At 33.3% G+C, this 17,398-nt stretch overlaps 2 protein-coding genes across 2 annotated transcripts; one reads left to right on the top strand and one right to left on the bottom strand.

Moving 5' to 3' along the window:
- The first annotated feature begins 1,474 nt into the window (after positions 1–1,474).
- On the top strand, positions 1,475–8,856 carry LOC111624541 (ras-related and estrogen-regulated growth inhibitor-like). The gene is made up of 5 exons (XM_023367416.1): positions 1,475–1,865; positions 5,784–5,840; positions 6,682–6,755; positions 6,997–7,201; positions 7,684–8,856. Exons 1-5 carry the CDS (start codon positions 1,763–1,765, stop codon positions 7,875–7,877), a joined length of 633 nt encoding a protein of 210 aa, XP_023223184.1. The 5' UTR covers positions 1,475–1,762; the 3' UTR covers positions 7,878–8,856.
- A 202-nt stretch (positions 8,857–9,058) lies between these two features.
- On the bottom strand, positions 9,059–13,444 carry LOC111624540 (probable insulin-like peptide 5). Its single transcript, XM_023367415.1, has 4 exons — positions 13,435–13,444; positions 12,400–12,631; positions 10,446–10,654; positions 9,059–9,497 (listed from the first exon to the last, which is right to left on the bottom strand). The coding sequence occupies exons 2-4, from the start codon at positions 12,560–12,562 to the stop codon at positions 9,360–9,362; spliced, it is 510 nt and encodes a 169-aa protein (XP_023223183.1). The 5' UTR covers positions 12,563–12,631; positions 13,435–13,444; the 3' UTR covers positions 9,059–9,359.
- Positions 13,445–17,398: the final 3,954 nt, after the last annotated feature.

Raw genomic sequence — 17,398 nt, 5'->3', positions numbered from 1 at the left:
TAACTGTCAAATTTAAGAAAGTATAAATTTATGAAATTTGAGGTCATCGGCTGGAGAAAATGGATTCATTAGCGTATTTCTTAAGTTATGTTCGACATTAATAAAGTATTGAAGTAACAATAATGATAATAATAAATTATCAAGGAGTTTTAATTTATGTTTAATTTATTAATTTAACTAATAAATTATAATGAATTATAAAATTATTATACATTAGAATCCTTTACGTGTAAAACTTCGAATAAATTCTAAAAATTTTAGTAGAGTTGGCAGTTCGTTTTTAAAAACTGAAGTGACGTAAAGTTTGACCAAACGATACTTGACTTTTTTAAATGATAATAATAATGTTATTACGATATCGAATATAGATTTTATATTATAAATGGATTCAAAAAATGGTTTTTCAAGAAAATGGTTTTACATTACGTCATTTAAAACGTCGATTCCATTTCGTTTGGACTGAGGGCTCTTTGGGATATCATTTTCTGCAAAATTTTAAAAATTCGTTTATTTTTAAAAATAATAAAAAGGAAAAAGGAAAATTTTAATACAATTAATTTTAAATTATGTTCGTAATTATTTTCTTCTTAACTCTATCAATGAAAATTTTTAGTGCGCCACGTCATGTTGCCAGATTAACGACTTCGTTTTAATTTTTTTTTTTTTTCAAACTGATAACTAAAACATAATTTAAAACCGCAAATTACCGGTAAATCTTATGTATAAATATTTAATTTTATTGCCGGATTAGTTATTTCAACGTTATTTATTTATTTTAAAATTAGATTTAGTGAATTATTTTCGTTGGCAGAAAGAATTTGCAGGTAGGCTATATCTAATTAGCATTAGAGCGTGAATCAAACGTTCTGAATATCTTCGCGTGGATGAGGACAAATTCAGCTCCGAAAAAATTCAAGAAAATGTTATAAATGTTAAAATTTTTTTTAAATTTAAAAATATTACAGAACTTTCAGTAGTTTATGTAAAGTAGATCAAAAACTGTAATAAGTTGTTACCTCGTCCCATTTTACATAAAAATTTGTCTCAGGTCATTTTTTTCTTCTGGATCGTAACGACATAAAATTTCCCAATAGTTGGAAAAAAAAGGTTTAAATCAAGAAATAGCATTAAAAATTTTATTATACAGTTTCCGACTCTAGAACAAAGAAAAACTCTGAATCTCCATTTTTTTCGACGAAAGTTTTCCTTAATAAATAGGTTATAAAATTATATTTACAATTAAAATTAGCTTAAGTATTCGTTTGACAAAATAATAAAGTATTAATTATTATTTGTTGAACGGAATGAGTTGAAATTGCGTGTTAATGAGGATGATCTAAAAAAAAGCCTGCTTTACTTCAAGAACTGTATCTTACATATCGATTTTAAGTAAATCATTGGTAAACTAATTACGGATGCGTTTTATGTAATACAATTAACAAAAATTTATAATGCATTTAAGGAACTCGGCATTAAAATGCTTATAATAGAAAAGATTGCCATGCTGGAATGCGTTTCGGATTGAATATTCTATAATTAAACTTTATTATCTGTATAAACAAAAAAGTTGAAGTGTCTCTCAGCGTGAGTAACGATGTGGACGGGAGATATATACCAGACATTACTTATCGATTTCTAAAATAGGAAAGACTTCTTTTTTGGATGAACGCATGCGTGCAGTGAATCTCCGCACTTTATTACTATTCTTAACTTATATAAGAAGCGATAGTATGGTCCTAGTTTTGTATCTCATCGACCGGACATGTCGGCTAATAACGTTGCCATTCGAGGGATAAGAAGAAGAAAATCCACAATTTCCGAAATTAAAATCGCCGTTTTCGGTTCCGAAGGAGTAGGAAAAAGTGGTAAGTGCCGATCTGTCCCATAATCAAGTGGTAATATTTTCATATACTTTACCAATTTATTTAATTGGAATCTTTTAAATTAATTCCGGAAAATGCCGTTAGGTGGTTTAATAAGCATGGTTTCATTTATAAACCAGTTAGTAAATTAAATATGCATTTAAAATTGTTAGAAAATTAGTTTAATTAAAACCTTTAAGTAAAACTTGATTAAACTTTCTATTAATTATATTTTCTTAATAAATTTAAAATAACCTTACAACTTTTGTAATGTTTGCTTTATAAACGAAGAAACACCATCGCTAAAATTTACCTGATTAGTATAAATTAAATGCCCACGCTACATTTAGTTTCGCAAATTTTAAACAAAAATCGGTTGGAGCGTCAAATTATCTGCTGAATATGGCTGTAATTATTGTTGTTATTATTGTTATTAAAATAAAAGTTACACGAAACTCTACAAACAAACGAGCGATAAATGCGTTAAGTGAACTCGTTATATATAGAACCAAATATCCAGATGGTTCACTTCGAAACTTAACAGTTTACTACGGATGTCAACAGGAATATCAATAATAAAAAAACTCCAAATTCTATCCAAATTGACGTCATATCGCTTTAATTACGTTTTTATGACAATTAAAGAAATTAATTTATAATTTAAAAACAAAATTACGAACGTGATTTAAGTACTAATAAGCGATATAAAAACAACACTTGTATCCTTTTACATTGAAAAGTGTCCAAAAACAATATTCGATACGAATTTATGTTAAACAAATATTTTTAGCGATGAAAAAGTAACTTATGTTAGCATTTTGTTCGTCTGTTTGTCTGTAGGTTGATATGACAATTGGAAAATTACGTAGAAAGAGTTTAGATATCTAGAGCAGTGTTCCCAACAAGATTGGTATTGACCCCTTAGGGGTCGATGAAAGTCGAATGCGTTTATATATTTTTTCACTCGAATAAATTTAGGAAGAGGATGTTGCATACATGCTTATAGCCTATAATATTAAAAGAGAGTTGATAGAAAAAATATTTCTTAAAGACTGTTGATAAAATGAAAAAAATTGGAAGGATCGAAAGACCTAAAGGTGAGCCTGATAAATGTTGGGAATAAGATGAGTTAATTTTTTCCCTTTATGTAACAAAATATATTCTAGTTTATATCGACTTTAATGTTGTGGTTTTTATTTAAAAAGTTACATTTTAGGGCTTTTTATATCCAGGGCCCCTAAAATAAAAGACAATATGGCTTGTATTAAATGGCCTTATTGGCCTCATTTTCATTTACTGGCTCTCTTTTCTGTTTATAGGATCTGTGCCAAATGGCCTTACTAGCCTCCTATCTAGTCATCGGTTTTCTTTTCAATTTATAGGACTATTTGACACAGGCTCTTCCGATCCATTCTAGTAACTGGCTCCTTTCTCAATTTGTAGGGATATTTGGCACAGCCCTATAAGCTCTCCCTTTGTATCTAGGACTGTCCAGAATCAAATTTTAAATTAAATTTTAAATCAAATTTTAAAGCAAAAATTAAAGGTATTTTCATACAAATTAAAAAAAATATTCAAAGAAAAATGTCAATTGTTTTTAAATAATTTTTGTGTTAAATTATTTGTTAAATAACAATAATTATAATGAAAAAAATAATTCAGTTTAAAACGCATTATTTATGATACAAATAATGTCTTTTAATCTAATACGGAACTATTAAAATGAATCGAATTGTAACGAGTACGTTCATTGGTTGATTCGAATATAATATATGTCTATTTAAATTTTCGCATAATACTTCATAAAAAGTTTATTAATATTACTGTATTAAATAATAAATAAGTAAAAACAGTTATTTTAACAGAAAAGCTAGTGTTGAGACCAATATGTTAAGACCAATCGGATTCCATCTTACATCTAGTTACGTAACAAGGAAATTATAAATTCAAAATAAAGTAAACTTGAAACTTCTTATTATATAATCAATGATGATTCAGTTGATTTATTATTTACACGTAATAAGTAAATAATATTAAAATAGTGAATTTATTTTCCTATATTTATATAGTGCGACCACTCATTGCATAAATAAACTAAAATATTATTTTAAAAGGATAATAAATTATTAATTTTCAAGTAATAAAACTAAATAATTAAATATTTATAATATCAGTTATTTATGTTAAATGAAAAAATAAAAAAAATTCGTTTAAAGTGCTGCTGCCATCTATTGTCATAATAAAAAGATAATATAAAATTAAATTAGAAATTTAAATTACTCTGCTAAATTATTATTACTTTAGTAAATATTATAAAATAAAATTATTTATATAATTTTTTTTTAATTAAAATTTTAACAATGAGTAAGAAATGGAACTAAAATAAAGGGTTTCATCAAAATACCACACCTCGAGCGATATGTGGTTCCCTTGATGGCTCATAAACATTTCTACCGAGTTCCCATAATTATTGAGGGCTCATAAATATATCCAATGACCGTTTTCTGTGGAAAACCTTTGAACTACTTCCCACTTTAGATAGATTTATGCCATTATTACTTAGAAACCAAAACAATTTGTACTTTGCAACTAATGACTGAAGCACCTGTAAACAAATTTCGAGTTAGAAATGTAAAATGATTTACTCAGAAAAGTGACTTAAATACAGAAATAACAAATTTCCTTCGATAGTATTGGGAATTCAAAACAGCAAGGGTCATTCACAACGAATTACCCCTTGATGCCTTCACAGATATCATCCTCAGGGGGATATAGCTAATAAGTTTAAGGGTAATGTTTTGTAGACAGCCTATAAAAACTTACAAAATATAAAGACTAATATTAAAGGGAAATTCAAGGCGGAAAAGGGCATATCCCTCATCTTCCCTCTCCGGAAAGAATATGGCTCTGAATGTCATCTTATTGTTTCCTCTTGAGTGCGGTGCTCGATGAAACTTTATTCTTTGAAACTGTTCCCTAATTAAGAATTTAACGTTTTCTTAAGTAATTGAATATAATATAATTTCACATTCTTATCGTTTTTATGATAAATATTTGGATGGAAAACACTCCAACATCACTTCTGCAAATTCTTGTTTCAAGTTGGATAATCTTTTTCTGCTCGAATAAATTTTTATCATTCTTTTATAGAGATAAAATATGATTGTAAATAGATTAAAATTGATATTTGCATCAAATAGTATCGATTTTGTTCCATTAATTAATAATATCTGCGGTTTTCAACTAGGGTACGACAACATCCGAGGGTGCCCAAAATATAGTACTGAACAGCGCCATAACACGTGTATTACTAAAAGTACGAAAAGCGAAATAACTCTACATCGATTTAAAAAAGTTGGGATGCCGCATGAAAAATTACGAAATTGGGAGTGCCATTATTAGTAATAGGTTGGAAAACACTGCATTAAATAGATAGAAAATAACTCAAGATCAGTTCACTTTTACAAAAATGCATTTAAAGTATTGTGTTTTCTTAAATTAAAAAGGGGGATTTTATGAAGGAAATATTTTATTTTAAAATTACGCTGTATTTTTATGAACTAACCATCATTAAAACGTGTAAGAACGAGGGATTTCTTGTTTTACTGTATATTTAATATGGCGGCGAAGAGATTGTGCAGCTTATGTAAATTTTTTTCGTTATGTTAACACGTTATTTGATGATATTGTGTAATTTTTTTTATGTTCGAAGCCTATAGAGATTAATACAATAAACTTCTCTCTAAAAATGTGTCCAGTTTGGAGAAAATGTTTACTATAGATGTTCACTAGTGACAGTTAAGAGTTCAATTTATAGGATTGTCCAGGTATAAAGGTACCAACGTGAGGGGTTTTATTGCATTAAACTGAAAACCATACCTCGAATAATAAATACTAACAAGTATTTATTTATTTTTTTAGCTCTAATTGTTCGTTTTTTGACTAAAAGATTCATTGGTGAATACGACCATCAAACAGGTATGTTATTGTAATTTCATAATCAAATTTATGTAATAAGTTACTAATTAATTCGATTTTTTGATTAAGTAAACGTTCTATTCTAAAAATAAATACAGTACATAAAAATATTAAAATTCCAGTTATTTTAGAAAAATCTAAGTTGAAATGTAGATAATAACCCTCCTCTGGAACAAATAACCTACATTTTCTATTGTCATAAAACCCGATTTTCATATAAAGATATAAAAATGTTTATTTTTAAACAATGTTTACAAGTGAAACTGGTTTCATTTTCTTCTGTTGGTAGCATTTTCTAACAAGTTTTTAATCTTTATCGATCGTAACGTAACTCTGTCGTCGCCATCTGATCCAATTTAATTAAATTCTACCGTTCTATATTAACGATTAACCTTCTTGCCTTAGTTTTCAGCAACTTTTTCTTTACCAATTATAAACTAGTTTATAACAAAATTTTAAGATCTTTTTAGTTCTCTATACTTAAAAACGGGGCGAGATCATAAGCTGCGATAACTAATGAATTAATTATGGTATATTATTACGTTTTAACCTGACACTTTACATTTTATTCAAGTAAAATTCATTATACAAGTGATTCCGCACCTGAACTTCCGTATGATTCAACGTGTATAAATAGTTACATAAATGGTATCATTTCCTTTTGCTGTGGTGATATTATCTCTTGACCGCCATATTGTTTACAATGCGCTTTCTTCCGTTTTACATCGAACTAATTTAGGAAGATAATAAACTAAATATTTAAAATATAAATTTAAAATTTATTTATATTTGTTTTATTTTAGCAGTTAGAAATAACTAAAAGTGATTAAATTTCTTCTAGAAAATATTTACAGGAGCGAGTTACTTTTGGACGGTGATCCCGTACTTTTGGAAATTCTAGACACGTGTCCTAATGTGAGTAATATACTTGCTTTAAGATCTGTTTCGAACAGACAATATTTGCGTGTATATACAAACACACAACAGCAGAACAATTAAATACAGGCGCTTTGATTATAAATATGGCTTCCGTGATGGTACAGACGAAGTAATTTATTTTTACGTTTTTTAGATATTAGTAGTTGACGGAACTGCTGTTATGTACTGAAGAGAAAATAGGAAAAACTACAAAGATATTTTTATTTTTTAATTTTAGAAAGAAGATCCAATACCGACAGAGGAAACCATCAATTGGGCAGATGGTTACATGCTAGTGTACTCGGTCACGGATCGCTCTAGTTTCGACTACGTGAGAAACATCAGGGACCACCTGTACTCTCTCGGATTGGGAGGGATACCGCTCATGATTCTAGCAAATAAAAAAGATTTGGTTCACATGAGACAAGTCAGCTGCGAAGAAGGTGATGCTTCTTTCTTTCATTTAGCTACTGTTAAAGTTGAAGGCTTCATGAAGAATAATTTAAAATTTTTCGAAACAATTACATATAATTTATTACTCTTTTAGGATATATATATATATATATACACTCATCTTAAACATTTTAAATTATAAAAATGTAAAAAAAATATATATTTTTACAGTATTTTACAATTTAGCTAAAAGATGGCGCCAATTGTTAGTAGTAGCGCATTATACACAATTTTAATGTTTTTACTTTTAAAATTTCAAAATTTAATAACAATTATCCGAATTTTAATCAAATGAATTTATATCAAATATTTTATTTGCATAAATGTAAAAAATTGGCTAAGAACATTTTAAAATTTAAATCAGAAGCGACGTTTTTTTGGGGTCATAGTCCCATCACAACGGCATCATTGTGAGTTAACCTCACATAGTAAATAGACTTAATCTTTATTTTTTATTTTGCTTTTTATGCAGGAGAAATACTGGTGAAGGATTCGGAAGATTCTTTTGTGGAAGTGGCAGCTTCAGAACAAGTGACGCAGATTACAAGGGTGTTTTATAACCTGTGTCACAGCGTGCATACCTATCGAAGAAGGTCCAAACAATCACTCTTAGATCGCATGTTGGGCAACAAGAACCATGCAAAAATAGAAGGAGGAAAGAAATAAATGCTCGACGGAAGTGAAAGTTTGACCTTTCTCTTCTACTTCCTGTTTCTTCCATATTTTAAAAATTTTAAAACGTCTCCACATGAAATATTACTGGATTAAAATTCGGGCAACATATTCTCATTATTGCAACAAAAGAGCTCAGAATGGTCTTTTCCACCCTGTGGGCCACTTTCAAAAGTCCCGAGGTCCGAGCTGTGGTCGTTGCTCTTTGTTAAAGACTCCCTAGAGATGAAGAGAATTTGGAGGAACTTCTGTCAAGAGCTAACTCACCCCGTTTCGTTTTTACGTTTTCTTAATCCGGATTTCGGCCACCGGGAGAGAAAATTTGACCACTAATCCTCCAGAGAGGGAGGCAATTGTAAATTTTGTTTCCGCCTTTTTCGAATCGTTATCCAATATGGCGTCGATCTACGGTATTGACGCACTAAAGAATCCGATTAATATGAATGAGAAATAATTCATTACAAATTCATTAATAGGAGAATGTAGTGTATAAGTAAATTGTTTAGGAATTTGAGGTGTGCTCCTCGTTTCCGACCGAATTCTGTTGATGTTTCTGATAACGATAGCGGAAGCGACTGTCAAAATCGTTATAGACAAGCGAGGACGGTATGACGCGATGCTTTAGGTGTTTTGTGAGACTTACCCGAATTGAAGGGAAGAATGGTCCATCTCAGCAGACGTTTCCACGCCCAAAATCCTGCCAAAATTGGGAAAAATGCGAGAAAGGAACTAAATAAGTCGTCCATGTTCGAACCGGAAAACATGTCTCCATTTATCTATCAACCGGTAAGTTTATCCCTACGATAAATATAGATTGCGACCTACACTAGGTCGACTACCGCTCACTATCGTCTCTTTAACGTATACGAAAGCTAACAATTTCATAGAAAACAGTATCGTTCGCAATTTCTCGAAGCGCGCGTCGAGAAAGGAGACGCGACGCGCATTTTCTTATTACTACAAATGAAAACTTCCAGAGAAAAATAAACTAAAATTATATTTCATATATTGTTGCTTATCTATTATAATTAATTTTAAGTAGAGAATTTTTTAAAATCATCCGAATAATTATAATTCCGCACGTCGCGTGGAATGTATGATGTCGCGACGCGTTTCGTTACGCGTTATTATTCAAGATGGATTCCGGATAAGATATAGGCAAGAAATATTACCGTTTTTCTAAATCTTTAATAACGTACTGTACAAAATGAGGGAGAGTGCGGTGCACAAGCCCGGGGGCTAGATAAACTGGATGACAATATATATAAATATATATCTGAAGGAGCAATAAATAACGAGATATACTAAGAACTAAAGACGGAAATTACGATCCGTTAACAAATTTTTGGACAGGGCTCGACAGGAATGGATCCGTCGGCTGTCTGACTCCCATGAAACACTTTTTAACATTCGTTTAAAAATATTAAGTAAAACAAGGAACCGGATGTAAAACCGTGGCACGTGAACAGCTTCACTTTACTTCCGAGGAACGTAGATGAAAGGTTTGTTTCTAGTGAAGAATCCAAGATTTTTTCGGCGTACTTCCGGCTTTTCTGTAGGTTGAAAGGTCTTCTTGAAGGTCCTTGGAACTGTTTTGAAAGTCTCCAATAATTTCTATTCGAAAAAATAAACATATTAACAATCGATTAAACGAAACTAATTTTCTTCCACGTACAGTTTCGTATGTCTCCCTCAAGAGACGAGGGAGACACACGAAACTGTAAACCATAAGGAAGTGATCTCCAAAAAGTTTACATATATATTTAGTCTACACAATTTCCATTCGTGATTACTAAACCGTTCACGCGAAACGATATTCGTGTAGTTTTTGTAGTTCGAATTTGAACGCTCGAAATAGCACATTGAATACCATATTTGAATAAATTACAACTTAATTAATATGGCTACCGTCGATTGTGTCGTAGAAGAAATAGATTACGATGCAATACTCGAAGTTCATTGGTGAAATTTTAGTTCAATTTCATAGCTCCTGATTTTAAATCTCGATAGGAAAAATATGTCGTATAAATCGATAATTTCATTTTAAAAGTTATGAAAAATGAGGTTAATAAGCTCCCAAATTAAACCTTTCTCCGCTTTGAACTTCATTATTGCGAAGTTTAGGACTTTAACCTACTTTAACCCGAGCAGACCGCAAAACCCATCGTAATAATTTCGGAAAACCCCCATTTTTTTCTTGAATTCAGGAATGATGCCATTTCTCGAAAGGTGCGAGATTTGGGCATCCTTTGCCCCCGAAATCTTTTCAAATTTTCTCGTAATTCCCTTTCATCTTTCCCACAAACCCATTCTAATAGTCGTCACCATCAATTGACAACAAAAGCGAAGACAGGTGACCTTTTCGTCCAAATGGACCAGGTGTTTGCTTTGCCAGGTTTGTACAGATCCGCACGCAAACTCTATAGACTCAGCGATCGATCTTTTCTTCTCTACTCTACCAAAATCGGCGACAATCTGCTCTTTAAAATCTTACCATCGATTGAATGAACAACGTTTTCATTTAGCGAATCGAATTATAAAGTATTTTTTAAAAACTCTTACCCTGTTTTTTCTAAGTTGTAGCAAAGCTTCACGCACCAGTCCGTTGTAGAGAGGTTCGGAGGGTTTGTCGACTTGAAAAGGCAGAGCGCAATAGCTGGCAAGAGTTTCAAACGTGCAAGATTTCTTGCAACATTCGTCCACTATTCCGCGCCGTTTCGATTTGTAATATCCCAATTCATAAAAGATCTCGTTCTTTTTCATCTCCGCATCTATTTAATATAAATAAAGGTTTAATTTTAGAGTCCGTCTCCAGAATTTTCTTCTTTTTTATAATTTAATTTTCTCGCATTTTGAAGGGTTAAAGTTTGAGAACTTTGACCTGTTGGAGTTCGGACAGTACAAAGACGTTCTCTTTCATTATTGTTTTTATTATATAATGAGACTAATATTTATATTTAAATCAAGTTGAATATCTGAATGAGTCGTTTTTATTATTTAATTTAAGTCGAGAAATCAAGTTAAGATCGCGATTAGTAACGACAATTCTGACATCTTTCAATTGAAATTTAAAAAATTGCATTGTTACGTCATTTACGGCGACCGTTATTTTTAACAATCGATGACGTTTGAATATTCGCCATTACGAATTCCTTAAGTAAGAAAGGGCATAAAATTCCTAGCGTGACTGTAAAATCGCCAATATTTAACATTGTCATAATTGTTGGCGGTCGCGAAAGGGTCGACGTCTGAAGGATTAAGTTAAGTTTTATGGCTTTAATGTAGCAAAGTCGGGGTGGAATCACGAGTGAATACGCGTCCGCAAATGGAGATCTCAAAAGTGATTTACGAGCCGCGACTCGTAACGACCCGAGCAATTATGGAGGCTGTAACCCGTTGGGAACGAGGTGGAATGAATTATTACTCGGCACCACCCGATCGTTTAAAACGTATTAGATGGCTCGAGATTTACTGCTTTATAACTACCATTGAGGCCCCGTCATCTTTCCACCCAAACTGAACAACGTCATGTTGTAGCGGCACAATCGCGGGTAGCCGACTATTAGATACAAAGGACGATTCGACAGCTGCTCCTATCAATGCTGGTGTAATTGGCCGGAAGTAAAGCGCCCTTCTTCCACCTGGACCGGTGAGGCCTCGCCCGCGAGCCGAAGCTGATTAAAATCTCTATATATCCTCCTATAGGGATTATCTAACGGGTCGGAGGACTCCCATGGATAATCGGATCTCTCGAAACGCGCTTTTACATAATTTATAGAAGGGGTTAAGAGAGGGAGTGGGTCGTAACGGGATACATTGTGCACCGGGCCCGTCCTTCTTTTTCTAAAGAAGGTGAAGAGGTTAAAGGGGAGAGCGTGCCACCGGCCAGCCTCCTACGCCTTCCGAATGAGGGTAAAGGGTTCAGAAGACTCTGACAGATTTCCTCCCCCTTGACGACCTCCCGTAACGGTAAAATAGGTACCGTTTTTATTTTAAACTTTTAAGAAAAGTGAAAATTTCCCCACATTATATAGAGCTTTCATATGTAAGATTCGTGGGGCCTACTGATTGAAATTGGGACAAAGATTCGTGGGGCCCACTCGTATCAAGATTGGGACAAAGATTGTCACGCGCAGCTATTTATCTTCTGCATTACCAGAATTAAGAGGCTGTTACGCTTCTATGAAAGCGCTGTTAGGCATCGCTCGTCACCTGTTACTCACGCTGTTTCGGCCCTGTTGAAATGGATCTGATAAGGAACGAGTCTTAGATGGTGGGGTAGATAATGGCTCTTATCTGTACCAAAATTTGCCACTCGAAAGCACAGTTTTGGCGGCGATGGGTTAAATTAGGCAGATGAAAACTCGAGTGCTCGTATAAAGAGAAACGCCGACAATAATGCACGCGCCGACAATGCTTTAATATAGAAGCAAATAGCATCACGTAAAGCTACACATTAAACGTCACGTGGCATTTTTAAAAACCGCGAGAAAATTGGGGAAAAAACGAGACTTACCTGAATCGGGAGAATAGAGTCCACCCCTATTCTGGCAGATCAAGGAGAGGATGTCGGCGAGGGCCCTGCCACAAAATTTATATGCGTGAGGAGAAGGCAGGCGCGTCACCAGGATAACGCACAGCAGCAGGAGCGTAGATTTGGACGTCCGAGCGGCCGACATGACGGTGCGTCGAGTCAATAGGGTCACGGCCGCAGGCGCGAAGTTTATAAAGGTCGAGCGTGGGTGGATCTGGAAGAAGAAAGCCGCTGACCAATCGAACCCTTCTCTTTACATAATGAGATTCCGTCTGGCGGTCAAAATGATTCTCTACGTTTCGATTGTTCGAGAAGAAAGAGGGGATGAAGAGAAAGAACCGCTTAATCCGCTCCCTACACGAACAACAGAGCCACTTTCCTACAAACTGAACTTTTTAATTTACCGCTCGAGTATTTCTAAAATTCTTTTGTTAATTAATTAAAGCTTTAGTCAAATTGAAAGGTGGTAATGATTAGAAACACACCACAAGTCCGAACAGGCTGTAAACCGATCTTACTTTGCCTAAGCGCTTACTCAATTAAGATGGCGGCGGCCCGACGAAACATATCGAATACTTTATATGTCTAAAAAAAACACCGCTTATCTTCGAAACAACGTTTATAAATGGGCCCTTAATCGGGTCGAAACTCCTTACTACGCTTCTGATTAAGTAGATAACACGTAACTTCGAGTTCAAGCACCTTTTCTCTTCGCCACTGTTACGCACCTGTCTAAACTAATTCCAAGAGCAATTCTTTAAGTTTAACAGAAGGAAGCTCTGCTTCTGGGTACAGACTATACACGCTTCCTCCGGAAAAAGGAAAGTCGCTTCTTTCTTTTTCTAGAAATGACTTACGCTTGCAGATTCTTTTTTTCTAATTTTAACAAAAAATGTTCAGAATGCCCAAGTCGCGTCGTAACTTCTCGACGTCAGCGCGAATGTCGCGTGACTCGAATAGTAACAGTAAAGCGAGAAAGCGGGTCTTCCAGACCGAAGAAAACCAAGCAAAACTTACGTCTGATGAGCTGCTGTGTGTGACAATTAATTTTAATTTATTCTGGGAGGATATTTAACTTCGTCTGAAAGCGTGGGCGAATCTACGCCATCCGGCTTCCGCCACGTTAAATTTCGTCGCGTCGGCGTTGCGATCGGCGCGACACGTCAAAGCGATTTATCGAGAAGAAAATATCGACTTTTCAGGATTACGTTGATAGTTTCCATTGCTCAAATGTATATAATAAATCCCACAAGTTTAGGAATTAAAGAATCTTTCTAGTAACTTTCCCCGTATTTTCCGAATGACAAAGGTAGCTGAAAATGTAAATACGGGTAAAGAGTACTTCGTACATCCTCCATCCAAACCAAAATAGATATAAATAAATATAATTCTGTTACCGAAACAAATATTATTGTCGGAATACGAGGCGGAAATTCTGTTGCTCTTTGCAGGAAAAAGAAACAATATAAATTTACACCTGCCCACGTGTGACGTGTATAATCACTCTGTGACGTGTTTACCGTTAAATCATACTACGTTTAAGCTTCGGTACGTATTTCAGGTTAAATTTTTAGGGACTTTTCCATTAGGAATTCTGCTTTATATGTACGATATGAAAGGCAAATGCAGGAACTGGAAGGGGACTTTTGTGACGTGGATGATCTGGAGGCAAAATCATAGTATTATAGTATATTTTAAAAGGAATTTTTGGTATAAAAGACAATTTTCCTTTCTTTTGAGCGTAGCAGACGGATACAAGTATAGTGAATGACTTTTTCCCGCACTGCAGATGAGCTACGATCAAAAATAGTCTCTAAATAACTTCCTAGCTTTTAAAATCTGTACAGAAGGTTGTTATTAGTATGACGTAAGGAGTATTGTTTATCGAATATGTTCAAAAAGCATCATCAGGTAGCGAATATTTTTCACGAGAAACTCCTTTCCTTTCAGTCCAGCCTCCTACTTTCAGTGAAACAACTTACAGGAGCAATATTTAGGAATAATTCATTACATAAATATATTATGTAAACCGAGAAGAAAGTTTTATAACACGAAATCATTCGCTTATCTTTCGTTAATTTACATAAGAACAAAATATAAAGAAGGACAAACAAAAGCAAGTGACGTTAAACAAAGTAAATTTCAGAAATTCGTTTAGATTTGTTTACCATTCTAATACTTTTATACAAGAAAAACAACTTTAATTCTAAGAATTTATTATTTAATAAATTTCTTAGATAAATAACAGCTTACATATGTGACAATTAAATTCGAGTATACATAAGTAAATTTTAAGTTACTAATTATTAAAGTTCGAACACTAAAAGGGGTCACGATGACCTTTCATTCATAAATATAAGCTATTAATTTAAATTAAAAGGTGCATTCGTTTAAAATTTCCATTTATTTGAGGAAGTCGTGTTGCTATAGAAAAGGTGGCTGTAAAATTTTTAAAAGGTTAAGACGAGAGGAGACATAAAGAATCTCGTGACTAAGCAGAAGATTAATATGTCTACAGACTGTTTAATTTAATAAAGTAAATCCTTCATATCTAGAGTAAAACACGACATGTGCATTATTTGTGTAGAATATACCAGACACACTGTAGATACTAAAGGCAGGTGATTAGGATGAACATCCCATATGTTCGATAATCTTCTTCTGAAGATTTCCTCTGTCTCTCTCCCTGGGTGATCTTTGCCACCAGCATTATCATTCATTAGAGGTAAATCAGAACATTTTGCACCTGCACATTAAGGATACAGCAGAAAAAATAATCAGCACCCTCATAAAATTAGGCGTAATCGACCCTTCATTATCTCTTCGAAATGGCATAATTATATAGCTTATGCCTACTTATTAATGTGCTGAAAAACTGTTTAACATATCTTTGGAATGCTTACAAGAATCTATCACCCCTGTAATTAAAAAAGGTGTTTACTCGCAAATTTGAAACAGGTGTTAAGTGCAGAGAGAAAGATGGAACTGTTTTAGCTTATTCAAACATCGGCTCGGCTTTAGATCATTTCTAAAGTTATTTTATGTTTTGCATCAGTATAATCATATAATAAACTATAAAAAAAAAGCTAGTGCTTCGAACTTACACCGTGTTTTAAGACATGTTAGAAGGCGACGCGCTTCGACGCGTAAATGAGACGCGACGCGACGCGAGCTGTAGAAAAAATGTCAATAACTTCCGTTTCCGGTAATGGATAGTTTTAAGAATCAGCACGCATCATAACGTGCTTATAACGAACGTTTTAATGCTAAATTCATATTCTTACATTCTAAATTTCTCACGAAATGGTTGAAATTCGATTCGGGTCATATAAAAATCGGTATATCACACAACATAACTTACACATTAAAAGTAAACAAAACATTTTGAAGCCATTAACTTAACAAGGCATTTTTCGAGTCACTAACATAATTAAGCTATTAAGTTATTTCTGTTTAATATTTTCTATAAAGTGTCTCTTAAATACTAAAATTCTCTATGTAAGTTTATATACCTCGACGTCAATTCTGTGGCATAATAAATATTAATCATCGACAATTCGAGCAAACTTCGATATTTTGATGATTAATTATCATTAACTGACGGTCGGTTGATGATTATTAATGGTTGATAATTGCTTGAATTGTTGATGATCAGCCTTCCGTGTAAGTGCAACCAATCGAATAATATTAAAACGAACGTGCTTATTTATCTTGTTACTGAACGATCTTTCCACATGTTATTACCACTTTTTTCGAATTTATCTATAGAATCACCTGGAAGAAAGCCACCACGTGTAAGTGAATTTGAGACGCTCTGTGACGTCAGTAAAGTACCACCGATGGCAATAAACAATGAAATTAATATGTGTTTTATTTTAATTTAAGATCTATTGAATTTCCTGTGTTTATTATATTATATTGATATAAATTTTAATCCTCCCGTCAGGCTGGATTTAAATTTGTGGTCTTAGCTATAAGGGACACAAGACACGTGCTGTATAAGAGACAGTACGGGTCTTGTGACGAAACTTAATTATAGGGAACTACAAGCCAACAGGTACCCCTCAAAAGGCCTGGATTACAGAGTGCTGTATGGTTTATACCTAGCTAGATCTGTTGTAATAAGAGACCCTAAACTGTAGCTTTGTTTTTATTTTATATGTAATCGGGCCCCTAAAATTTTCTATCGATTAATCCTTATAAAACGGGATAATTCCGTCTTCTTAATTGCTCCAAAAGTTATTCATGTTTTCTATCATGCCTCGCAATATCGACAACTCTTTATCATTTACACGTTATTTAACTAGTTTATGCCACAATTCTTCTGTTTATATAGTATATTCTTATGTACGCCATTTGCACAGATTCTTAACATGATCCACGTTGAAGAATACTGCAAATGTAAGTGGATCATTCGATTTTCTGTGAATAATTCCAAGTTAAGTTAATGAATCTAGATATAAAATGTAAAAACACAATAGAAAAGCTCGAAAAATAACATTAATGCATTAGAACAATGCCGCTGTCGAGTATAGAGAGTGCAATTCCTAGAATAACGTGCGGAATTTAGATTTCTATAAAGGTTCATGTTTATTTAAAATACATCTAATCTGCAGCAAGTGCATTATATTTAACTTGTGTAAGTTTATGGAAAAAGCTTTAATTTCCAAGAAAATTGATTAGTTCCGTTCTTTACGAGGGAGAGCAGCACTCGCGTTATGGTCGAAATATTATTTTATACACGATTTATCTATTCGTGAGCCACCCATCTGCTGTAGGATTTCCGCAATTTTTAAATTGTAAAAATATGTTAAAATCTTAAGTAAAGAATATGAGAATCGGGTAGGATCCATTGCATCGAGTGAGTTCCATTACTTGGAGGTCATTTTATAAATTTTCCGATCGACATATTCTTCAATCTTTTCCGTTCCTCACAGGAAAAGCGGATATTTGAAAGTGAAATGTCGTTCTGGAATTATTT

This window comes from Centruroides sculpturatus, unplaced genomic scaffold (genome assembly GCF_000671375.1).
Source record: "Centruroides sculpturatus isolate CEXI.00-Female unplaced genomic scaffold, Cexi_2.0 scaffold360, whole genome shotgun sequence".
NCBI lineage: Eukaryota > Metazoa > Arthropoda > Arachnida > Scorpiones > Buthidae > Centruroides > Centruroides sculpturatus.
Note: the sequence above shows the minus strand (reverse complement) of the source record. Positions and strands in the feature narration are given on the sequence as shown.